Consider the following 26,663-nt stretch of genomic DNA (forward strand, 5'->3'; position numbering starts at 1 on the left):
ATCACATTCAAGCTTCTGCATGGAAGTCTGGAATGGGCAAGACCATTTCCTTCCAGATCCTCCTCTATCTCTAGCCAAAAGGTACCCTTCTAGGAAAGATGAACAGCCATCCTTTTTTCTTTTTTTTGAAAACTTGACAGGTAATCTATAAAACACCTAAAGTTCATAATCAGAGGCTTCTTTTAAGGAAGCCTTAGGTTATTCCCAGTGCCTCAAGAACGTGGCCACGACTTTATAACTAGAGATTCCCACGAGGCCTTCCCAGTCCTGCACAGGAGCCCTTGTAGCCCATCTCAAAGGTTCCCTGGCCCTGAGCCCACCCACTTCCCCTTTCCAGCATGGCACACAGGCTCAGGCTCCACCAGGTGTGTGATTGTATGCAGGTCACTCACCCTCTCTGACATTCAGTTTTCTTCTTAAATGGGGCATACCTTCCTCATTGGGTTGGTATGAGGCACAAATGAGATCATTCATGACAAATGCTTAGCCAGTGCCTGGCACACAGCAACCACTAAATAAATATGAGATAATGATATTATCACTATTTTTACCAATGTTTCAGAGCACAAGGCTACCTTAAAAACTCAAGCTTTTGAAATGAATACATCAAGTCATGGTAAGATCTTACACACTGAAAATCATCACCTCTCAGCCCACCACAGGATCCAGTGCTGCCCTTCCCTCCGCTGAGCAGTGTGGGGCAGGTCAGAGGCTCCGATCTCAGACTCCAGGCTGATGACAGATACATCAGCTCTTCTCACCTGTCTGAGATATAGGGTTCCAGGGCTGTTTCTGAGGTTCTCCTCCACACCTCAATGATTACAACGTAGGTTATTTGTCCCTTGTCCAGCCTTTTGGGGGCCTGAAAGCCTAATGCCTGTTTGACCTCTTGGCATTTCCAGTTTTTAGAGAAGTCCTAGGCTACGCCTGCTCCCAAGCCCTTTTGATAGGTCTAGGTGTTTCTTTGAAAGAGACAATCAGCCAAAGCTGTGTGTAGGGCTCATGAAATGGCTAAGATCACTGGTTAAGCTGTATGTCCATGGATCCCCCACCCTGTGCCCCAGGTGTAGCTTAGAGGATGTTCTCTCTGCCCAAGATGCCTACTGCAAATATTTTAACCCGCCAAATGGGGCTCTCTTATCAGTTTCAGCAAGTGATGTGCTGCAGTCAGCTTGAGTCAGCTCTCAAGAACTTATTTCGAGCATCTCTTCTCAACTCCACGTCGAGTAACATTATATTGATAGCTTTAAATCAGCCATAATGGGGATGCTCACACCACAGAGATTAGTGAATGTTACAAAACATGGCTTTCCTCTTTCCTGAAGAGACAGTTGTTAAACACTTGTCAGATACACCACTGGCTCTAGTCTTTAACTGAAAGCAAAGCACTCCATTTAAATCACTACACATACAACCACAGAACAGAGGAAAATATTAGTGTACTATCTGAAAGAAACAACAGAAAGTTTCATTTATTTATTGTAAATAAATAAGAGATCGTAGCTTGTGAAAGGGTAGTAATTGATAAGTCAAGACTGTCCCTTAGGTTTGAAACAACTCAAAACAATTAATGTTGGTTAAAAAAATCTGCAATAAGCTACTCATTTATTGGCAGGTTTTGAATTTTCATTTAGCATGCAAAAGAGCTACATGTGATAAACCACATACTTATATCGGGAAAATATTAAACAAAAGTAATGTAACTAGAAACATACAGAAAACACACCTTAACATTTTAATGTGTTTTCTGTTTCTTATTCTTTTGTTTAGATATAATTTGAACTGTATTTCAATCCTAACATGAGTATATCCTTTTACAGTCCTTCCTAGTGTCTTCTTCCTTATTAAAATATAAGCAGTGGTTAACTTTCAGGCAACCTTATCTGATATCTCTGTAAGTATCATTTAAAATGAAATTGAAATATCACTTCTTTCAGCCAGAAAAAAGAAACAGAACAGATAATTTAGTGAATCCACTCCCTGTTTATACATTGAGCTGCCAACCCCTTGAGCTCAGAGGCTGGAGGCAAGGCTGTGAGGCTGTGAGGTAGGGGTGCAAGTGAGGGCTCAGTCACAGTGGACCTTGCCCTCGGCTACCCCAGAGCTGGACAAGTCTCCATTGCAAAGAGTCTGAAGTGATGAATGAGGCCTGTTTTCCAAGTCACTGTTGGTCACCTTCATCATGTGCTTTCGAAAGGCCTTTTGAATAACAGCAGCACATCTTTCTTCTTCCTTTCTCTTGGTGGTGGTGACTATGGGTTCATACAACTTCTTGAAAGGATTGGCTTCCATAAACTTCTCTTCCATCATTGTTTTCATGCTATCCAAGACATCAGAGCCACCGAGTACATTAGTGGTGAAAGCGAAAAGAATATCCAGGCAGTGGAGGCGATCTCCACTCACCATGGGCAAGTCCATTACTAGAAATTGATATTTATTTGGCTTTGCCACACGCAAAGGCTCAGGCAAGGCATCAGCAAAATCAGAAAGGGCAGAATATTTGATAAATTGTGTTGCTTCTGGGTCAAACTTTTCCCACACTTCATAGAATATGTCAAAGTCATCTTCACCCAAAGGGTCCTCACTTTCTTCAGTGGCTGTATTGAAGTTCTCTAAAATCACAGCAATGTACATATTGACAACAATGAGAAAGGAGATGATGATGTAACTGACAAAGTAGGATGTGGCTATGCCAGGGAGATGGCAGTTTTCTGAGGAGGAGTTACATGATTCTTTTGATCGCAGCATGGGGCTGAGCAGGGCATCCCAACCTGCTGATGTGGTTATCTGGAAGAGACAGAGCATGCTGCTGGCAAAAGTTTGGAAGTTGAATATATCATCAATTCCAGACTGTGGATTTACTCTGGAAAACCAGTTCATACCCAAAATGGCATAGATAAACATAACCAGAAAGAGTAGAAGACCAATGTTGAACAGAGAAGGAAGTGACATCATCAGAGCAAAGAGGAGAGTCCTGATCCCTCGTGCAGCCCGGACAAGTCTCAGGATTCGGCCGATCCGCGCCAAGCGAACAATTCTGAAGAGTGTTGGAGGGAAAGGAATGTGGTCCTGCTTTGCCAAGATAGAAACCATTGTACCTCAGGAGAAGAAGAAAAGTCAGTAAGTTTCCAGCAGGCACACTGGTTTCAGATCCAGCCTGTCTCCTGCCTCAGAAACCTATGGGGGCTAACTTTTTATCAATTAGCTCATGTACAAAACTAAGAACTTCTTTTACCACTATTGGGAAAAATACCTATCCATGTCTTAACTTGGAAAATAGTTTCCAAGGGCCCTACAATTTTAAATGGGACTTTAGATGGGATAGAATGTTTAAAATATTGGAGACAACTAAGGAAAGGAATGCAGTTTATGAAAGGCTATTTTGTGAATTATGTACTTGAAGTGTATTATCTATGCTGGGTTTTTAAAGCCACTCAGGATGTAACAAATACAACCAACAGGTTTCCATATATATTGAATATATAGAATGTAAAACAGAAAAACTACAGCTTGAGTCTTTTAGACTAGAACGCAAGGAGAGATTTCTACTAAAGAAGGTTGCCTTGAGTCTGGGCTGCCAGTGGAAACTGTAGGATCCCCAATCCCAAATTTCCTAAAAGGTACAGGCCCTTATTTGTATAGAAGAATTTACATACAGACCTGCTACAGGTGAGGATAACTTATCTGCTGAAAGAGCCACAACGTATGTATGGTTAGAGGGAAAGGTAGCATTGGAACGCTCACCTTTAGGCTGAAGCTACCTATGGATCTTTCATATTTGTCATGCTCATTCCAAGGACCTCTGAAATCCAAACTCAATAAGCTCAAGGGACACAATTTGGAGATACCTTCTCTGTTGCTGCAAATACCCCATAAGTGGCATTTCAGAGGTCTGATCAAATAGCTGAATATTTGACCTAAAATATCACCCTGTTCTTCCATTGCCTGCTCTGCAGACAAGTGATACAAGGATTTAAGACAATTCACATTTTGGCCTAACTATTATAGAATGGCTGGAACATGCTTGCCATGTGTAGACATGGCCTTGTTCTTGCTTTGAGTGTCTTCTATGGTCGTTAGGGGTCATGGGCAGTCTCTGAGTGCCCATGACCCCTAATTACCTTGAGTGCCCTCTAAGGTCATTAGAGGTCTATTAGGGGTCATGAGCAGCAGAATGCATCTGCTGTCACCTAAGGACTAAAGAGAACTACTTGATGATATACTTCACTGACTACCCAGTTGCACCAAAGAAGTTTAATTCATACATTAATTGGGAAGTCAACCCTGGAAAGACGTGACATTTATTAAGTGCCAATTCAGCAACAACTGGGGGAGGCCCATCATTTAAGATCTACCTCCTCCATGAATATTTCTTGGGCTAATAAAGCCCACAGTAATCTGTTCTTTCCCTGAGGTCATTTCTTCTTTGTACCATGTGATTTGATGTTCGATTAATTTCCCTGTCTTTTTTTGGCACTTTAAGGTGAGTAAGCCTTAATACCTCAACTACATTGTTAAATCCTAGAGAGAGAGTCACTTCAACTCACACTCATTTTGCATTTCTCCAAAAACTTAGGCAGGAGCTTGGAAAAGTATTGAGACTAGGTGTTGGATGGCAGACATATTGGCAAAGGTATATAAAACTCTGTCCACACCAGTGAGTAGGATTAATATATGGATTAATATATGGATTAATCCTACTGCTGAATATAGTTTGGCTTAATATGTGAATTCGCTCATCCACTGGAGCAAATGCCATACAGCATGTATAACTGCAATTGCCTAGCAGCTGTTCAAAGGACGAAAGTCAGAAACATTTCCACAAACTGCACAATGCCTGGCACTGCATGGAAAGAGCTGTGGAATAAATGAGCTGCTCTTTACCTATCAGACGAAGGGCTCTCTGAGTTCTTAGAAGGCCTGCCCCACATATCCTAACACCATTTTCTAGCTTTTTCTTTTTCTTTCTTTCTTTCTTTATTTTTTTGGCTGCTGTCCATTTCACCAGGACTTGTGATTGGAATTGACTAATAAAAATTAAAGGTCTACTTAACTGTAAACCTACAGAAGAATCTATTGCTAAACTTTATCTACATTAACATCAGAGCTTATAAACCAGAACACGCTGAGCTGTAGCATATTTGCTGTTGTTCTCCGAAACATCTGCATTGCTACAGTAGCATCAGGAACCAAAATATCTTGATCCAATACATCTGTTTGATGCATTCTTTCTGAGATTGCACAAAAGCTTCCACTTGGAAAATCAGTTTTCCTTGTCTTCATCGCTTTTTGAACTATCAGAAGAGCTCCCAGACAGTTTTACAGAATTTTATAAAAAGTCAAATTAATGGTTTAATTAAAACCCAGACTTCAAAAAGTCAGAGTAGGCAATTGTTGTTCAGCCACAAAGAATTTAATTTTAAAATTGATGTGTATATGTGTGTGTTTTATACGAAGGTACACGGAAACAACCTTCTTTCTTTTGTATTCTTTTATAAACCTTTTAGTTAACCCTGTCTGTGATTAGAGAATGAGGCTGGGTGGTAAACAGGGTCAAAGCATCTGAGACAAGGATAGTTCACACTGTGGTTTAAGTTAACATGGGAAATAGAACAGAAAAAAAAAGCTTTGATTGTCTGAATGATATACTCTTGGAAGCCCAATATAGAGTAGGCCATGAGGCCTTGTACAGGGTTGAGGGAGGGTACAGCCATGCCACAGGATCACAGTAATTGTGATCTGATATCCATGTGGATTTTGAACAAAGGAAAAACATGGGCAGTAATCTTTAACACTTTAAAATGCTCATAGGGCTTATCATCACACAGGAAAGGTAGAACTTTGAATCAATTATCTGAATAAATCAGGTTACCACCACAAAAACTTCCGAGTCATTTTAATTTTGCCTAGGTCCATTGAATACATTATCTGCATAATTATTTAACTCTATTTCAATTACGTAGCGAGTTAAGGGAATGGAAAGTACTCTATCCTGTACCAACTTCCCAGTACAGAATGGCATTAGTACCCATGTCTATTCTGTCAGAAACTATACTAGGCCTAATTTTCCACTTTGTTGATAGTTTGAACAAACTTCAAAAAATGATAAGATTTACAAACTTACTTCTGGCTCTTAGTTTAAAGCCCTCTGACTGCTGATTTTACTTACTAACAATAGAAAGAACCACGACCACACAATCAAATAAATTCCAGCCATTGGTGAAGTAGTATTGCCTCAAAGCAAAGATTTTGATGAGACATTCTACTGTAAAGATGACCACAAAGATCCAGTTGAGATGGTCAAGGGTGGACTCCGTAGCTTTGGGCTGGTTGTACGATTCAGCCATCATGGTAATCATGTTTAGGATAATGAGAATTATGATGATGATATCAAAGATCTGACTTGTGACTATGTCAAACACGAGACCTTGACATTTGTTCTGAGAAAAAAAAAGAAATTGTAGATCATTTTAAATGCAAGAACAAAATTACATGCATTAAAAAAGAACATGAATACAACAGAATTTGTTTTTTCCTTCAATTAAAGCAGTTCCTTGAAAAATACACAGACCTTTTTCAAAGGGCAAGAAATTCTTATAAATTCCCAGTGTTGCGTCATATCTTTTCATTCAGATGTAATTAGTAACTGGTTCTAAACGCTTAGGCTTATAGCGTTAATTCCATGTTAAAACAAAAAATATTTAAAAGTCTTAGAAACAACATAACGTTGATGGATTGATGATGTTTCTTTGCTGAAATAAAACAGTATGTGTTGGATTCAGTAATAAAAAGATGAATCTTGGTTTCCATATTTTATCTCTTTCTGTACTTTTACTTCAACAATATTTGTGCAGAGAACACCTGCTCACATAGGTATGTTGGACAAAATGGAATTAATATCTTTATTGCTCCATTTGCCAATTCTCAATAATCAGAACTTAATCACAATTCTGCATTCAAATAATTTTTCAATGCCAACTTTAAAACTCTTGTTCACTTGAAGATAAAGTTAATAAATGAGATTATAATCCAATAATTACTAAAACTGTATATAGAAAAAAATGATTATATTACAACTGAGGGTAAATTTACACATGGTTTATATATAGATGTTCACACTGCCCACAAAGTGAGTATATGCTGATTGTTCTGGTACAGGTTCTAACTCAAGTTTGCATGCCAAATTACCATATGCAGTGAAATCACTCAATTATTCCATGATTTTCTTGAATACAACTGCTGTGAAGCACTACTTTGTTCTTCACTTAGTGGATAACTATTCCTAAACACAAACTCAGAAACTGAAATTTTATAGCATTCTTGACTACACAATGGTCACTTTACAATCTGTGCACATATTATTTTACGTTGCATTATCATCTAATCAATGTGGCATACACTATTATCTTTAGAGAACTCATATACCCCTAAGAATACATCTTTAGACACCCTAGGGATCTGTTGTGTAATCTAGGCAAAGATGACATTGGTTTGTGGTGGTGACCGCAGATAAAGATGAAAGCATATAGGGTTAACAGCTAATGTGAGGTGGAAGCAAGAACGGTCAGAGAATTTGAATCTAGTGGGCTTTGAGACAGTTAAGGCTGAGGGCACAGTTTCTGGTTGATGAAACTATTTTACCAGCCAGAGAACAGAGGATGAGGAATAGTAAAGGGAGATGATGAGATCTGACCTGAGCATGTTGAGTTGAGGTGCCAGCGGGGCATCCAAGGGGCATCCAATGGGCAGATAGAAGTATGGGTTTGGAGCTCAGGTACAGAAGCTAGAATACAGATGGCATTAATACTGATATGAATTAAGACCATGGGAGTGAATGCTATCACTCAGGGAGAAAAGGGCAATGAGAGGAAGGCGGGTAGGGACAACACTGGAGGGCACTACCTTTCAGTTGTGACTTTAAAACGATGTGCTGGGAGCTCCTAGGATTTTACCAAAGAGACTGGAGAACACACTAGAGAATCAAATGCCTTTCCTATTTGAGCATAAATTTGGGAATTCAGAAAGGAGCTGAAGAAAAGATTCTTTCAAGGGTGCACTCCAGGAAAGTGAAAAGAAGGGCAAAAAGAAGTATGAGGAAGGGTATCGGTTTTAGAGCTAACTCTAACATCTAGACAAATAGAGGAGGTTGGGAGCATACATTACCTGAAGTGTTGGGTGATCAAAACACATTCTGTCACTTCAGAATGTATAGTGACTCCTATACCTCAGTATGAATTTTAAACCAAGAAATGAAGCCACCCTGCTTAGATGCTTCAGGAGAAACCAGAAATGATTCCAAACCCCTTGTTCTGTCACTGAAACTGAAATGCATCGATGCTCAGGCTAAAACAGCCATGTTTTCCTCCCATACAATTGCTATTCATTTGTTTCAAAGGTCAAAAGCTAATATTTGAGTTTTAGAGATGGGAAAAAAATCTCTGGGAAGACAAAGTTGTGGGTCAATGGTTAACTGTTGATTTGAAGTCTAAGCCCAGACTCAGGGACTTCTGGTGATGTGATGTTGGATTTGTCTCATGCAACACTACTCTCCTGAATATAAAAGTCAAGATAAATGTGTGGTGTTAACTGGTGAGATTGTATCTGATTACCAGAATCATTCATTGAAGGCTTGATTGGTGAAGTGTAGCCACACAGAGAGAGCTGTGACTTTGCACCCACTCCCAGATATGCCATGTGACAGACATGCTATAAAAGATGGTTAAGGAAAGGAGGTGACAGCTTCCCTATGCTACAGTAGCCACCCCGTCAGTCTGTCTCTTGCAGCCTAGCATGCTCTGCGCAGTGCACCTGTGTTGTTGCAACTTCTTTTTGGCTGTGTGCTGCATTGCTTAAAATAAACTGGTAAATATGTGGGAGCATATTGTGTCTTGTGAGTCTTTTAGTTAATTCCAAACCCAAGACCAACTGGTAATGAGTCAGCAGTTGTATAGCATACATATGTAAACAAAAATACTCTTTTCTTGTTGTTGACTTCAGTTCAAATAAGAACTTTAAAGTGAAATTCATACTAGAAAGTGAGATTGGTAGGAAGAATCAATATCATGAAAATGGCCATACTGCCCAAAGTAATTTATAGATTCAATGCTATCCCCATCAAGCTACCATTGACCTTCTTCGCAGAACTGGAAAAAACCACCTTAAACTTCATATGGAACCAAAAAAGACCACATAGCCAAGACAATCCTAAGCAAAAAGAACAAAGCCAGAGGCTTCACACTACTTGACTTCAAACTATACTATGAGGCTACAGTAATCAAAACAGCATGGCACAGAGATATAGCCCAGTGGAACAGACCAGAGGCCTTGGAAGTAACGCCACACATCTACAACCATCTGATCTTTGACAAACATGACAAAAATAAGCCATGGGGAAAGGATTCCCTGTTTAATAAATGGTGTTGGGAAAACTGGCTAGCCATACACAGAAAACTGAAACTGACCCCTTCCTTACACCTTACACAAAAATTAACTCCAGATGGATTAAAGATTTAAACATAAGACCTAACACCATAAAAACCCTAGAAGAAAACTTAGGCAACACCATTCAGGACATACACATAGGCGAGGATTTCATAACTAAAACACCAAAAGCAATGGCAACAAAAGCCAAAATAGACAAATGGGAGATAATTAAACTTAAGAGCTTCTGGACAGCAAAAGAAATAGTCATTAGAGTGAACTGGCAACCAACAGAATGGGAAAATTTTTTTGCAAGCTACCCATCTGACAAAGGGCTAATATCCAGAATCTACAAAGAACTAAAGCAGATTTACAAGAAAAAAAAAAACCCCATCAAAAAGTGGGCCAAGGATATGAACAGACATTTTTCAAAAGAAGACATTTATGCAGCCAACAAACATACAAAAAATGCTCATCATCACTGGTCATTAGAGAAATGCAAATCAAAACCACATTGAGATACCATCTCACGCCAGTTAGAATGGTGATCATTAAACAATCTGGAGACAACAGATGCTGGAGAGGATGTGGAGAAATAGGAATGCTTTTACATGGTTGGTGGGAGTGTAAATTAGTTCCACCATTGTGGAAGACAGTGTGGTGATTCCTCAAGGACCTAGAAATAGAAATACCATTTGACCCAGCAATCCCATTACTAGGTATATATCCAAAGGATTATAAATCATTCTATTATAAAGACACATGCACACGTATGTTCATTGCGGCACTGTTTACAATAGTAAAGACTTGGAACCAATCCAAACGCCCATCAATGATAGACTGGATAAAGAAAATGTGGCACATATACACCATGGAATACTATGCAGCCATAAAAATGGATGAGTTCATGTCCTTTGCAGGGCCATGGATGAATATGGAAACCATCGTTCTCAGCAAACTGACATAAGAACAGAAAACCAAACACTGTATGTTCTTACTCACAGGTGGGTGTTGAAAAATGAGAACACATGGACACAGGGAGGGGAATATCACAAACTGGGGTCTGTTCGGGGGTGGGATACTAGGAGAGGGATAGCAAGGGGTGGGGAGGTTAGGAAGGCATAACATTGGGAGAAACGCCTGATATAGGTGATGGGGGGATAGAGGCAGCAAACCACCATGGCATGTGTATACCTATGCGACAATCCTGCAAGATCTGCACATGTACCCCCGAACTTAAAGCATAATAAAAAAATAAAAGCTAGATGGAATTTAGGTAAACTGAAGTTCCATAAACTGTTGGCAGATTAAATCTCCCCAAATATAATTTTATCATTAACCCTGTGCTCAAAAATCTCTCACTATATAAAAGATAAATTCTAAACATTTGTCCCTGACATTCATTGACATTTTTAGTGCATCACAAATATTTCATCTTAGTATGATTACTCTGGTTGTGCCTTAAAACATATTTTTTTATTTAATAAATAATTACTGAGAACACACTTTATGCCGAGCTCTATTCTGAGTGCCAAAAATAGCAGTAGGTGAACTGCATTGATCATTTGGAATCTCATGTTCAAATGGAAATCTCCAAATTATTTACATCAGGTGTCCCCAAACTTTTTACACAGGGGGTCAGTTCACTGTCCCTCAGATTGTTGGAGGGCCGTCACATACTGTGCTCCTCTCACTGACCACCAATGAAAGAGGTGCCCCTTCCTGAAGTGCGGCAGGGGGCCGGATAAATGGCCTCAGGGGGCCGCATGCGGCCTGCCAGCCGTAGTTTGGGGACGCCTGATCTACATGCTTCAGATTGCAAGCCCCTCTTTCTTACTGCTTCCCCTGACTTTTCAGCTCTGCTTTGGCCCTTTCAAACTTACTTGTCAGAGCTAGCAACTGTTCTGCCTATCGTACTACTTTATAATCTAATGTTGCCAAGTATGTATACATCTCAGCTCCTCAATTAGACTGCGAGCCAGAGCAGCCCTGGATGCTCCTTCTGTCTTGCCCCATAGTACCTGATAAAGCAGGATTCATAGAGAGCAGGGATCAGCAAACAATGGCATATAGGACAAATCCAGCGACCTGTTTTTATACAGCCCATGAGCTCAGAATGGGTTTTACATGTTTAAATGTTTGGTGAAAACAAAAAAAAAATCAAAAGAAGAATAAAGTTTTGTGACATATGATAATTATATAACATCCAAATTTCCATGTCCTTAAATAAAGTTATGTTGGAATACAGGCATGCTCATTTGTTTTATATTGTCTATGGCTGCTCTTGTGCCACAATGGCAGAGCTGAGTAGTATGACAGACATAGAGCCAGCAAAGACTAAAATATTTACCATCTGGGCCTTTAAGGAAAAGTCTGTCAATCCCTGATACACAAAGTTTATCATAAATCCTTGTAAAGTGGAAGTGAGTAGCATGACCTTAACCTCACACTAACAAAAACTGGTAGAAAGTATTGCAAGTACGTTTATTCTTTCTTTCTTTCTTTCTTTCTTTCTTTTTTTTTTTTTTTTTTTTTTTTTGAGGCAGAGTTTCGCTCTTGTTACCCAGGCTGGAGTGCAATGGTGTGATCTCAGCTCACCACAACCTCCGCCTCCTGGGTTCAGGCAATTCTCCTGCCTCAGCCTCCTGAGTAGCTGGGACTACAGGCACGCACCACCATGCCCAGCTAATTTTTTGTATTTTTTAGTAGAGACGGGGTTTCACCATGTTGACCAGGATGGTCTCGATCTCTTGACCTCGTGACCCACCCGCCTCGGCCTCCCAAAGTGCTGGGATTACAGGCTTGAGCCACCGTGCCCCACCCAGCAAGTATATTTTAAACTGGTCAAAATGGGAAAAAAGCAAAAACAGGAAGATGGCAGATAGGAGGCAGGGCTAACGTGCATCTTCCACTTGGATGAACAGAACGGTGTGTGGAGACTCGCATTGTGGACTTTTGCTTCAAGAACTGCTGCAGGCCGGGTGCGGTGGCTCAAGCCTGTAATCCCAGCACTTTGGGAGGCCGAGGCGGGTGGATCACGAGGTCGAGAGATCGAGACCAACCTGGTCAACATGGTGAAACCCCGTCTCTACTAAAAATACAAAAAATTAGCTGGGCATGGTGGCACGTGCCTATAATCCCAGCTACTCCAGAGGCTGAGGCAGGAGAATTGCCTGAACCCAGGAGGTGGAGGTTGCGGTGAGCCGAGATCGCGCCATTGCACTCCAGCCTGGGTAACAAGAGCGAAACTCCGTCTCAAAAAAAAAAAAAAAAAAAAAAAAGAACTGCTGCAGCAACATAACAGGAAAGCCAAAAGAGTTCACAGATCCTTTGAAAGAAGCTACATGCTGCTGCAGACTATGAAAGACAGGTGAAAAGCTGTGAGTTCCCAAAGTGTGAGAGGGGAAAAACCTGCCTCCAAACACACATCCCCAATGGGGAATCTGAAAACCCAGATCATGAGAGAAGGACTTAACCTTACCCAGAGCTGAAATGAATTTAGGGAGCTGCATGAAATGTAAAAGTAGAAGCAGCAGCAGCAGGAACCATGCAGGCACTCCCAGCTTCCAGCTTGAGCCCTGGAATGCCATTCCTGACTATATCTCGGAGGAGCTTTCTGGGAAGGCAGCCAGCCAAATGAAGGAGGGGCCGTAGGGTGAAAGAAGCTTCCAACTAGATTTCGTGATAATTTTGATGGGCACAAACTTCCTTGAGCAGAATCCGGGGGGCAAATCGGAGTTGCTGCAGATACAATGCAGGAGCTGCTGACATTGTGGACAGACAGGGAGGGATGTGGCCTGAAAGCCATGCTTGCTTTCTTAGCAGGGAAGCTCATGGTCTGAGCTCCCTGTGCAGACTGCCTGGATCTAAACTCGGTGCAGTTAGCAAGGCACTGCAGAAACAAGACCAGCCTCACTGTGAGGGAGCTGGGAGGGACCTCTCACTACTGGCTATCTCCCACTTCCCTGGTGAAGTATACAGCACAGCAGAGGTAGCCATAATTCCATCTGGAACATAACCCCATTAGCCTAAGGACCACCTCCTCATCCCCCACAGTGGTTATGGCAAGCCCCACTCAAGGAGGGTCTGTGCTCAGACCCGCCTAACCCTGCCCACTCCTGATGGTTTTTCTCTACCTGTCCTGGTAGCTGAACACAAAAGACATAAAATCTTGGGAGTGTTATGGCTCTGCCCATCACCTGAAAAGTCAGAATACTTCCCCTGGCCAACTTAGGGCAAACATATAACCCACTGCTAATAGCACAGCTGGTGCTCTCTTGAAAGCCCCACCTCCTGGTTGGAGGTCAACCAACTCAGGACATGACTCAATTCATGAAAGAATCGCCCTGATCCCAGGAAGGAGAAAACAGTAGCTAATTCCACTGCCTGCAACATCCTGGTTAACCAGAGGTTCTGTCTGTCCATGTGACAACTTCACTGCTAGCATAACCAGCATTCGAGAAAGCCAGTACGCTAAATGTATCCACAACCAAGGACTCTCACAGTCTACTTCACTCTCTTGCCACTTCCACCGGAGCAGGTGCTGGTATCCACAGCTGGGAGACCTGAGATAGATTATATCACAGGACTCTTTGCAGACATTCCCCAGCACCACCCAAAGCCTGGTAGCCCTGCCGGGTGGCTAGACCCAAAAGAACAATAACAATTGTGCAGTCTGGCTTTCAGAAAGCCCCATCCCTAGGGGAACAGGGAGTGCACCACATCAGGGGATCACCCCGCGGGACAAAAGAATCTGAACAGCAGTCCTCAAGTTCCAGATCTTTCCTGGTGGGTAGTTTCTCACAGCAGAAACACAATTGCAGTGCTGGCACAGTAGGGTGAGTCTGCACCTGTACCCCAATGGATAGGTATCCTCTGTCATCATGAAGGGCATTAGAGAAGGGGTCCTTGTTTTCCCCTGGCACTTCACTGCAGACTCAGCTGGCGCTTCCCCCACAAGAACACACTATGGAGGCAACTACAGACGGCCTGTCGGGAACAATCCTGGGTGAGTGTGGCCCCACAGAAGGAGCACACCCCTAATTCATGCCTGTATGAGAGGCAGAGTCATAATTCCTCCCTACTTGGGACATCAACATTCCTATAGATGAAAAGAGGCACCTGTCTGATCTGAATAGCCAAAACACTGGGACGGGAGTGAGGCTGTGAGGTGAATAGCTTTCCTGCTGACCTGGCAGAGGAGCTGAGGCAGCTTCCATTCTTTACCCTGATAAAACCTCAGCACATCTAATTAAGAGCTCTTCCAGCCATTTTCATCAAGGCTGGGACCTTACCCCACTGTTGAGTATTATATTTACTCACTTGCCTTAGACACAGGCAGTACCTACCAAGGGATACCTCCCCTATTGGCCTGAAGCCTGAATCATCAACTCAGTAAATAAAACACTGGGAAAATAAATAAACAAATAAGTTGCAAGACATTCCTGCCATTCCAGCCTCATAGGAGACAGTGAACTTGACTGTACAGTAAGACAATAACTACTACAACCAGCATCAGGGAAAGCCAGTGCACAAAGACTCTCTATAACTAAGGATTTCATGTAGAGTCTTTACCCCTACAAGCACCAAGAATCAAATTAGGCTAAAATACACATTAAAGTCTCATTCTTAAGAGGGAAAAATTTTAAATTAAAAAAAAATCAGTCCAATTAAAAATAAATCCAAGAACAATTTTAAATAATAGTCTACCCAAATGAAAAGAAACCAGAAAATAATTCTGATGATATGACAAAACAGAGTTCCATAATACCCCCAAAAGTTCACACTGGCTTTCCAGCAATGAATCTAAACCAAGAAAAAAATCTCTGACTTCCCAGATAAAGAATTCAAAAGATTGATTATTGAGCTACTCAAAAAGATACCAAGGAAAGGTAAAAACACACTTAAAGAAATTTTTAAAAATACAAGATATGGATTTTTTTAATTCCAGAAAAATAGATATCATAAAGAAAAATCCACAACTTCAGGAAATGAAAGACACACTTATGGAAATGCAAAATGCAGTGGAAAGTTTCAACAATAGAGTAGACAAGTAGAAGAACTTCGGAGCTCCAAGACAAGGCTTTTGAATTATAAGCCAACCGGACAAAGACAAAGAAAAAAGTTTAAAAAATAAATGAAGCCTCCAAGAAATCTGGGATTATGTTAAATGGCTAACTCTAAGAATAACTGGTGTTCCTGAGGAAGAAGAGAAATCTAAAAGTTCAGAAAACGTATTTGAGGGAATAATTGAGGAAGGCTTCCCTGGCCATGTTAGACATCTAGACATCCAAATAAGAAAAGTTCAAAGAACTTTTGGGAAGTTCATCACAAAAAAAATTATCACCTAGGCACATAGTCATCAAGTTATCTAAAGTCAAGATGAAGGAAAGAATCTTAAGGCTGTGAGACAAAAGAATTAGATAACCTATAAAGGAGAATCTATCATATTAACAGTTAACTTCTCAGCTGAAACCTTACCAGCTGGGAGGAACTGGGGTGCCATCTTTAGCCTCCTTAAACAATGTAATTGTCAGTCAAGAATTTTGTATCCAGCAAAACTAAGCTTCACAAATGAAGAAGAGATGGTCTTTTTCAGACAAATACATGCTGAGAGAATTCATCACTACCAAACCAGCACTACAAGAAATGCAAAAAGGAGTTCCAAATTATGAAACAAAACCTCGAAATACACCAAAAAAAAAAAAAAGGAAAAAAGGAATAAAAGAACCTCCTTAGAGCATAATTCTCACAGGGCCTATAAAACAACAACACAATTTTTAAAAACCCAAAAAGTAATTTGGGCAAAAACGAACATGATGAATAGAATACTACCTCACGTATCAATACAAACATAGAATGTAAATGGACTGAATGTTCCATTTAAAAGATACAGAACTATAGAATGGATACAAATCCACAAACCAAGCATTTACTGTCTTCAAGAGACTCACTTAACACATAAGAACTCATATAAACATAGGGTAAAGGGTAGAAAAAGATATTCCACACAAATGGAAATGAAAAGTACCTATTCTTATATCAGGAAAAACAGACTTTAAAGCGACAACAGTTAAAAAAGACAAAGAGGGACATTATATAATGCTAAAATGATTAGTCCAACAGGAAAACATCACAATCCTAAATATATATGCACCCATTATGAGCTCCCAAATTCATAAAACAATTACTACTAGGCAACACAATACTAGTGGGAGATTTCAGTATTCCACTGACAGCACTAGACAGGTCATCAAGACAGAAATTAAACAAAGAAACAATGGACTTAAACTACACCCTAGAACAAATGGACTTCACAGATAGTTAGAGAACATTTTACCTTACAACTGCAGAATACACATTCTTTTCATCAGCACTTGGAGCATTTTCCAAGATAAACCATGTTATAGATCACAAAATAAGTCTTAATAAATTTAAGAAAATCGAAATCATACCAAGAATCCTCTCAGACTACAGTGAAATAAAACTGGAAGTTAACTCCAAAAGGAACCTTCAAAACTGTACAAATACATGGATATTAAATAATCTGCTCTTGAATGATCTTTAGGTTAACAATAAAATCAAGAAGGAAATTAAAAAATTCTTCGAGCTGAATGATAATGAAATAACTTATGAAAACCACTGAAATACAGCAAAAGTGGTGGTAAGAGGAAAGTTTATAGCACTAAATGCCTACATCACAATGTGTGAAAGAGCGCTCACAGACAATCTAAAGTCAGACCTCAAGGAACCAGAGAAACAAAAACAAACCAAATGCAAACCCAAACCCAGCAGAAGAAAAGAAATAACAAAGATCAGAGAAGAACTAAACGAAATTGAAACAAAAAGCTGATTCTTTGAAAAGATTAAAACGACAGACCATGCATTACATTAAGTAAGAAAAGCAGAGAGAAGATCCAAATAAGCTCAATTAAAAATGACACAGGAGATATTAAAACTGATACCACAGAAATACAAAAGATCATTCAAGGCTACTATGAACACACACATGCACAAATTAGAAAATCCAGAGGAAATTGATGAATTCCTGGAAATATACAACTATCCTAGATTAAATCAAGAAGAAATAGAAACTCTGAACTGACCAATAAAAAGTAGCAAGATTGTAACAGCAATAAAAAAAATTGCCAACCAAAAAAAGTCGAAGACCAAACGGATTAACAGCTGAATTCTATCAGACATTTAAAGAAGAATTGGTACCAATCCTACTGATGAAACAGCACTGGCAAAATCATAACTGAGGAAATTATGACACTGAAAGAGATCAGACCTAAAGGACTCCATCTTGCTTCTAACCTTTAAGCTGTCCTTATTCATTTCTGGGCATAGGCTGAACTAACTGAGGGAAAGAATTCAGTTCATGGTCTGACTCTGAAACAAAATTGATAACAGATCTTTCCCCAAAAGACCTCTGCTCTTGCCTGGGGACCAGTCTGCCTTTGCAGGACTAATAAATGAGCTACAAGATTAGAAATTAGGGTTTAGGGGTCATGCAGCCTCTGGGCTCCAAGAGTTTGAATCTCCTCAAATTGCTCCTGGGGCTAACATCAGTATTGTAAAACCTAAGATCTGTGCTTGAGATATTTTGCAGACTCTGTGCTTAATGGATCAGCTGACACCACCCAGACTCCTAATCTGGCTCAACCAGTTCTGCCATCCTACCCAGGAACAGAAGACAGCAAGAAAACCTCACTGCAACCCCATATGACTCCACATCCAACCTGAACAATTAGCACTCCCCATTTCCCTAGCCTCTACCTACCAAATTATCTTCCACAACCCTGATCCCTGAATGTTCAGGGAGACTGATTTGAGTAACAATAAAACTCCCATCTTCCTAGCCAGTTCTGCGTGAATTACTCTTTCTCCATTGCAATTCCCCTGTCTTGATAAATCAGCTCTGTCTAGACAGCAGGCAAGGTGAACCCACTAGGTGGTTACACTGACACTAAAAGATAGAGAAAGAGTAAATCTTCTCTAAATCATCCTATGAAGCCAGTATCACCCTAATACCAAAACCAGGAAAGAACACAACAAAAAATAAAACTACAGACCAATATCCCTGATGACTATTAAGTGCCAAAATCCTCAAAAAATACTAGCTAACTAAATCCAACAGCATATCAAAAAGATAATCCACCACAATCAAATGGGTTTTATACCAGGAATGCAGGGATGGTTTAACATATACAGATCAATAAATGTGGTACACCACATAAACAGAATTAAAAACAAAAATTATATGGTCACTGAATAGGCACAGAAAAAGCATTGGACAGAATTCAGCATCTCTTTATGATAAAAGCCTCAGCAAAATTGCCATAAAAGGAACATTAACTCAAGCTAATAAAAGCTATCTATGACAAGCCCACAGCCAACATCATACTGAACAGGTAATGGTTGAAAGCATTCCCCATGACAACTGGGAGAAGATAAGGATGCTCACTTTCACCACTTCTGTTCAACATAGCACTGAAAGTCCTAGCCAGAGTAATCAGATAAGAGAAAGAAATAAAGGGCATTCAAATTGGAAAAGAGGAAGTCAAACTACTGCTATTGGCTGATGATATGATAATAGAAAGCCCTAAAGACTAATCCAAAAACTCCTAGATCTGATAAATGAATTCAGCAAAGTTTCAGGACTCAGAATCAATGTATAGAAATTAGTAGCACTGCTATACACCAACAACAACCAAGCTGAGAAACAAACCAAGAACTCAATTTATTTTATAACAGCTGCAGAAAAAAAAAACTTAGAAATATACCTAACCAAGGAGATGAAAGATCTCTACAAGGAAAACTACAAAACACTGCTGAAAGAAATCATTAGTGACACAAACAAATGTAAACAATCCCCTGCTCATGGATGGATAAAATTAACATTGTGAAAATGACTATACTGTCAAAAAAAATCTACAAATTCAATGCAATTTCCATAAAAATGCTACCATCATCCTTCACAGGACTAGGAAAAAAAACCTTAAAATTCACATGGAACCAAAAAACAGCCTGCATAGTCAAAGCAAGACTAAGCAAAACAACAAATCTGGAGGCATCACATTACCTGACTTTATACTACAAGGCCACAGTTACTGGTACAGGGTGGTGCTGGTATAAAACAGGCATGTAGACGAATGGAATAGAATAGGGAACCCAGAAATAAAGCCGAATAGTTACAGCCAATTGATCTTCGACAAAGCAAACAAAAACATAAATTGGGGAAAGGGCACCCTATTCAACAAATTGTGCTGGGATAATTGGCAATTTGCATGTAGAAGAATGAAGCTAGATCCACATCTCTCACCTGGTACAAAAATCAACTCAAGATGAATCAGACTTAACTCTATGACCTGAAACCATACAAATTCTAGAACATCAAGAAAGCTCTTCTATATATTGGCTTAGGCAAAGCATCCATGACCAATAATGCAAAAGCAAATGCAACAAAAACAGAAATAAATAAATGAGACCTAATTAAACTAAAAAGCTTTTGCACAGCAAAAGAAATAATCAGTAGGGTAAAGAGACAACCCACCAAGTGGGAGAAAATGTTCCCAAACTATGCATCCAACAAAACACTAATTTCAAGAATCTACAAGGAACTCAAACAAATTATCAACACAAAAACAATTCTATCCAAAAGTGGGCAAAGGATATGATCAAACAATTCTCAGAAGAAGATTTACAAATGGCCAAGAAACGTAGAAAAGAAAGTGCTCAACATCATTAATTATCAGGGAAATGCAAATTAAAACCACAATAAGATGCCACCTTACTCCTGCAAGAATGGTCATAATTTAAAAATCAAAAAATAATAGATGTTGACATGGATGTGGTGAAAAGGAAAAACTTTTACACTGTTGGTGGGGATGTATACTAGTATAATCACTATGAAAACCAATATGGAAATTCCTTAAAGATCCAAAAGTAGAACTACTATTTGATTCAGCAGTTTCTCTACTAGGAATCTATCCTAAGGAAAATAAGTTACTATATGACAAAGACACTTACACATCACATGTTTGTAGAAGCACAATTTGCAATGGCGAAAACATGGAACCAACCTAAATATCTACCAACAAAAGAATAGATAAAGAAAATGTGGTATATCTACACCATGGAATACTATCCAGTCATAAAAAGGAATGAAATAATGGCATTTGCAGCAATCTAGATGGAGTTGGAGACCACTAGTCTAAGTGAAGTAACTTAGGAATGGAAAATCAAGTATCACATGTTCTCACTTGTAGGTGGAACATAAAGGCATAATAATAATATAATGGACTTTGGGGAATCAAGGGGATAGATGAGAGGCAAGTGAGGGATACAAGACTACACATCGGGTACAGTGTACACTGCTTGGGTGACAGGTGCACCAAAATCTCAGAAATCACTAAAGAACCTATGCTTGGAATAAAAAACCACCTGTTCCCCCAAATCTATTAAAATAAAATGAAATAAAACTGGTCAAAATTAAGTTCAAACAAACCGCTAAGTTCATATGGTTGCAGTAAGCACTTACTAAGCACATATTGCCTGGCTCACTAAAAAACAAATTTAAGTTGTTGTCCAAGATCTTACTTTTGAACTTGAATATCTAATTTTCCCAAGAGTTTGAATATGTCTTGGCTTTTATTGAGTCCTTAATTTCTGCAAATTTTAAAAGTAAAGAAAGATGGTATTGTAGAAATTTGAATTCCTCACAATAACTCAACTGTTCTACATATTTACAGTCATTCAATTTCTCTCACCAGAGGCCGTGGAATGGGTTTTAAAGGTTTTTTGGATCCTAATTTTTTCATTGCATTATAGTATTTCTTCTGTTCTTCCGTCATAAAAATGTCTTGGCCACCTAAGTACATGGAGAAGATAAGAGCTAATTACCTTTAACAGTTTTTTTTGGGAATCTAGTTCTGAATTTTTTGACACAATTTTAAAGTTACATTACATTTCTATTAATAATTCCTAAAATTCCAATGGTAAACTTAAGAAGCTGGACCCTAGGGAAATGCTGCAAAGAAACAAGATTTAAGTTAAGGTATATAGGAGAAACAAGGTTATCTTTATCAGTTATTTTTCACTTTTTAAAACAGAAAGATTACATATCTTTGCAAATGTACATAGAATCTTTACAAAAATTTGATATATTTCAGCTTGGATAAATCAAATCACGATGCAACAAAAATAGAAAGTAGTAACAAAAATTTAGACAAAAATCTCATAAAGGACAATTGAATTTCTTTTAAATAATGAATACACATGACACTACTAATAAAGCTGCATAAAATCTGTTCAGAGCCACTCTCAGGGTGGGAAAAAGTTCTATTTTCACTACTGAGCAAGAAAGAATAGAAAAAATGAACTAGGATTCTCATATCTGGAAATTTGGGGGCAAAATATCTAGAAAGACTAGATAAGGTAGAATGGAATTCTTTTAAAATGTATGGCTGAACTTGCAGAAAAGTAAGAAAAAAATTGGGGGTCGGAACATTGAGAGACCAAAAAGATAAGACTAGTAAATTAGCCCAAAGCCATGGCTGGTTCTAGGACACCTAGTAATCTCTGTAACAAGGCCTATGCAAAGGCAGGAGAGCCACAGATGTGCTTGCAAGAGTATGGGACTATCCAAAGGCGGCCAACAGAAGGGTAAAGAAACAAACCAGGATCTGTCTGCTGGCAATGGAAGGCAACTAGAAAATTGTCTCAATCCAGACTATGAGTAAAAACCCAGTCTTCTCTGATAATTTGTGACTCCAGGCTTACTTTGAAAAGGGTTTGGGGTTTGACTTTACTCCACCAGCACAGATCAAAAATATATAGCCCTAGAAGTCAATCTAAAAATTAACCAAGTTGTTCTGAGATGCTGCGAAGAAATTAGTCTTTTAGTAATCATATATGTCATAATAGTATTAATATCACTATTCTGAGATTGTAATATGTGCATGTGTGTTATGAGACAAAGAAAATGAGTAATTGTGGAAATAAATTATATCATCTGTGCCTTTGAAAACAAGGTATCTCAGTGTATAAAAGAGGAGATAAAGATGAGTGAGACAAGAGGTTAAGTGAAAACTTTGTAGTCCTGAATTTGAGTTGTCCATATGCATATGTCCACTTACATATTTCCTCGTAGTCCTGAATTTTAAGTAACTCTGTCCACTTGAAAGGCTTAGAAGCAATGACAATGAACATCCCAGACTGTAGTTTTGGAAACCATTCCCACAAAGAAACAAATGCTTTGAGAGAAATGGATGATTCCAGATCTAGGGCAGGAAGGGAGCCACCTAAACTTGGAAAATCTTGGCATTTCAGAGAACAAGAAAGTTGTCAAATGGAAAGATCTTATGCATTTGAATTCTGATTTGAAAACAAGCAAGCAAACAAACAAAAATCTTCAACAGAAACAAACAAAACACAAAATTTATAAATAAACATTTTTCTTTTAAATAAAAGGCTCAGAGAAATTTGGAAATAAACTGGGTATCTACACTTGATCTTAGCCAAAAGGCCGAGAAGCAATAATAAACTGGGTATCTGATTAAAGAATTCACAAATGTTTTGGTGTGCTAATGGAATTGTGATCATGTTTAAAAAGAGATATGTTCTAAAATATTTGTGAATAAAATGATGTGATGTCTGTGGTTTGCTCCATAAAAAAATCTGGTGGCAGAGTTGAATAAGGGCATATATGGCTTAGAACAAGCATATTCTTAATAAATGTTGTGCTGGGTGATGGGCATTTTAGGTTAATTCTAGCACACTCTTGTGCACGTTTGAGATTTTCTGTAGTAAAAAGTAAAACAAGACGAGCAAAAGGATGTAGTGAATTGATCAAAACAATGATTTCTAATGTAAGCTTAAATCTAAAATCACAAAGGCTGACATCCAAATTGCAGGTATTGATTGCAACCAAGATACATATTATGGGGGGGACACTACATCATGCACTCCTGAGTAGCAAAAGCAATACAGTTGTGTAACAACAGGAAACAACTTTCCCAGCAGATGCTGAGAAGGCTAGTTGGTATCAAGGTACATTTTAGATGAATTACGAGAATCCAGAGGAAAAAAGAAACTGCACCATGAAACAATTAGGAACCCAAAGGAAAATATTTAGTTATTTGATTTGGGGATAAGAAATGTCTTCAGTTCATAAATACAATTTTTTTAAAAAAGCCAAAAATGAGAAGATTGGGAGTTTGACTCCAAAAACTACTAATGTCTATAACTTAAATATGTAATTGCAAAAATATAAGAAGCATGTCACAAATTGGACTTATTATATGGAAATGCATACAAAAAGATGGCAATTTCCAAATAAATGAGGCTGGGCGCGGTGGCTTATGCCTGTAATCCCAACACTTTGGGAGGCCAAGGTGGGCGGATCATAAGGTTAAGAGATCGAGACCATCCTGGCCAACATGGTGAAACCCCGTCTCTACTAAAAATACAAAAATTAGCTGGGCATGGTGGCATGCGCCTGTAGTCCCAGCTACTCGGAGGCTGAGGCAGGGGAACTGCTTGAATCTGGGAGGTGGAGGTTGCAGTGAGCCGAGATCTCGCCACTGCACTCCAGCCTGGCGCCTGGTGAAGAAGCAAGACTCCGTCTCAAAAAAAAAAAAAAAAAAAAAAAGATAAATGATATAAAGAAAAACTCTTAAGGGAGAAATACTTGTAGCTATCAACCTGTGAAAAAGTGTGTAACCTCACTAATGATCAAATAAATAAATATAAAACAATAAGATAACATGTTTCCCATCAGTCTAAAAAAGATAATAAAATGGACAATTAGAATAATGAGATCTCTTTAACCATGCATTTTCATATTCTGCAGAATAAGAGTACCTAGCACAGCATTTCTGGGAGGTATTTTGACAATATGTCTTCAATATTCTAATTCTAGGAATTTATGCTGAAGAAATAGAGATACACAGAATTTTGTAAATGGTCATAATTGTTTTAGAAGAGCAAAAAAATTTAAAACAACCTATAAATGTCCAATAAAGAGAGGAATGATCAGGATAAATTATAATCGATCCATAATATGCAATGTAATTCAGCCCTAAGAATTCTTTTTATTTTTTTTGAGATGGAGTCTCACTCTGTTGCCCAGTCTGGAGTGCAGTGGTGCGATCTCAGCTTACTGCAACCTCCACCTCCCAGGTTCAAGCTATTCTCCTGCCTCAGCCTCCTGAGTAGCTGGGATTACAGGTGTGCACCACCACACCTGGCTAAATTTTTTGTTTTTAGTAGAGACTGGGTTTCACCCTGTTGGCCAGGCTGGTCTTGAACTCCCGACCTCAAGTGATCTGCCTGCCTTAGCCTCCCAAAGTGCTGGGATTACAGGCATGAGCCACCATGTCTGGTAAGGGGTCCTGAGAATTCTTATAGCAAGGTAATTTTATGACATAAACTTATAACTAATGAGGTCAAAACTACAAAATTTAAAATATAAACTAATTCTGTATAAAAGTAATACAAAGTGATTGGAATGGATTATACCAAAATCATAAGAGGCACTGCTTTAAAGTGGTTATCATTTGGTGGCCACCTTAGGGTTATTTAAATTTTCTTTTTATCTTCCTTAATTTTCCACATTCACTACAAATCTCCAGTGGATTTTAGAATCAGCAAAATAAATATGTGTTTATTATAGGCATGAGTAAAAAAACCTCCCTATCCCTGCCTCTTCCCCAATCATCTTCTTTCCAAGTAGGATGGATAGGTCTGTTGAGGCTTGGATGCTGGGGGCCAGGACACATTTGCTGAAGAAGGAGAGTACATTATTTTTATAGTGGATAACAAAGTGCATTTGAAAGGTTATTAAAATATGACTGTAGTGTCATATTTAATACATACTAATCCTGGTGGTTGTTGTTCTATTAGGGTTCAATTATTAATGGGCTTAATCTCAATAGTAACAATGTCCATTGATTAAGACGGTAAAAAAGAATAAAAGCAATGACTTAATGAAACCCAGATGTTTTCAGTCTTCTTTCAGCCTCATCTTTTAAGAATTATCTCCAGGCAGACATGGGAAGCTTCCTCTTTGTTATCGTGCAGATCATAAAGGCTACTTTGTATAATATTCTAGACCAGAATTATATTTTATTAATGCCTTTGGAAGACAGAGATGAAATTACCAAATCAAGACACCCCGCATACTTATCTTTTTCTGCTGTTGGTTGAAGTTGTCAATAATAACACCAATGAAGAGATTCAGGGTGAAGAATGAGCCAAAGATGATAAAGACTACGAAGTAAATGTAACTGAGTGAACTGCTCTCAAACTCTGGCTGTTCTTCTTTCTGGTAGAAATTGTTTTTAATAAGAGAAGAAAACAATTACTGGAGAAACATGTAAGCATTCTGACTGCCTTATCTAGAAGACCAAGGTGTTTCTTCGCAGCAACATTGACTACATAGCCTCTTCCTAACAGCCATGGCCCCTGTTGGGAGCCCTTCTTTCAGTTTTCCCAGCTCAGCTTGAGGGATGGCATGTGGCGGGGACTTGGAGTGGTGGAAAACTGGGCTTTTTCTTCTAAGCAAAGGAGAACAATTGAGGGATCGTAAGGGAGAGGAGTGGCATGATCACATTTGTCTTTTTAAAAAGTCATCCATATGGAATGTCCATATGGATATGTAATTGGAGGGAACCTGATTGGAGGTGAGGCCACCAGAGGAGGGGCACATTCACCTTGGGCAGAGATGGCTAAACTACTAACTGTTGCTGAACTACTATGTCTCCCATCTAGAGCCCACTGTTTTATTTAATCTGTGGTTACATTCGTTCATTCTTAACTTCCTAGTGCCTAGCATACCTTCTGACATGTAGATTTTTTATACACATGGAATAAATATCTAAATGAATGAATGAATGATCGAGCTCTAAAATGGACACAAACTGACTCCAAGCAAGCTCTCCTAGTCCAAAGTATAGCCAAAATCACCTGAGATCCCTTTCATCCAAGTTCTTTGCCTTGTTATTGGCTTCAAGCACTTTCAGGCAGGTAGCAAAAGGATTTCACTTTTTTCCCTCTATCACATCAAAGATATAAGTGTTGATAGCTCCGATTAATGTTGAATGTATTTATGATATCTGTTATTCAACATTCACAATGTAGACTGGTGTCATGAAGGTAATTATTTGAAAATATTATTTTTCTCTTTTGCTACGAAGACTATCTGATCTTAGTCCAGGTTTGCTTGAGGCATCCATTTATTC

At 39.0% G+C, this 26,663-nt stretch overlaps 1 protein-coding gene across 4 annotated transcripts in view; it reads right to left on the reverse strand.

The window, feature by feature from the left end:
• Positions 1–1,945: 1,945 nt before the first annotated feature.
• The window catches only part of SCN11A (sodium voltage-gated channel alpha subunit 11), a 178,316-nt gene continuing 153,598 nt past the window's right edge, over positions 1,946–26,663 (reverse strand). For all 4 annotated transcript variants that reach the window (XM_074406054.1, XM_074406053.1, XM_074406052.1 and 1 more), the window contains 4 exons: positions 25,610–25,747; positions 21,192–21,296; positions 6,170–6,440; positions 1,946–3,098 (listed from right to left, as the gene is read on the reverse strand). In XM_074406054.1, the coding sequence (XP_074262155.1) occupies positions 2,068–3,098; positions 6,170–6,440; positions 21,192–21,296; positions 25,610–25,747 (1,545 nt within the window). In that variant the 3' untranslated portion in view covers positions 1,946–2,067. The remainder of the gene's footprint in view (positions 3,099–6,169; positions 6,441–21,191; positions 21,297–25,609; positions 25,748–26,663) is intronic.

The sequence above is a fragment of the Saimiri boliviensis genome, chromosome 9 (genome assembly GCF_048565385.1).
Source record: "Saimiri boliviensis isolate mSaiBol1 chromosome 9, mSaiBol1.pri, whole genome shotgun sequence".
Classification (NCBI taxonomy): Eukaryota; Metazoa; Chordata; class Mammalia; order Primates; family Cebidae; genus Saimiri; species Saimiri boliviensis.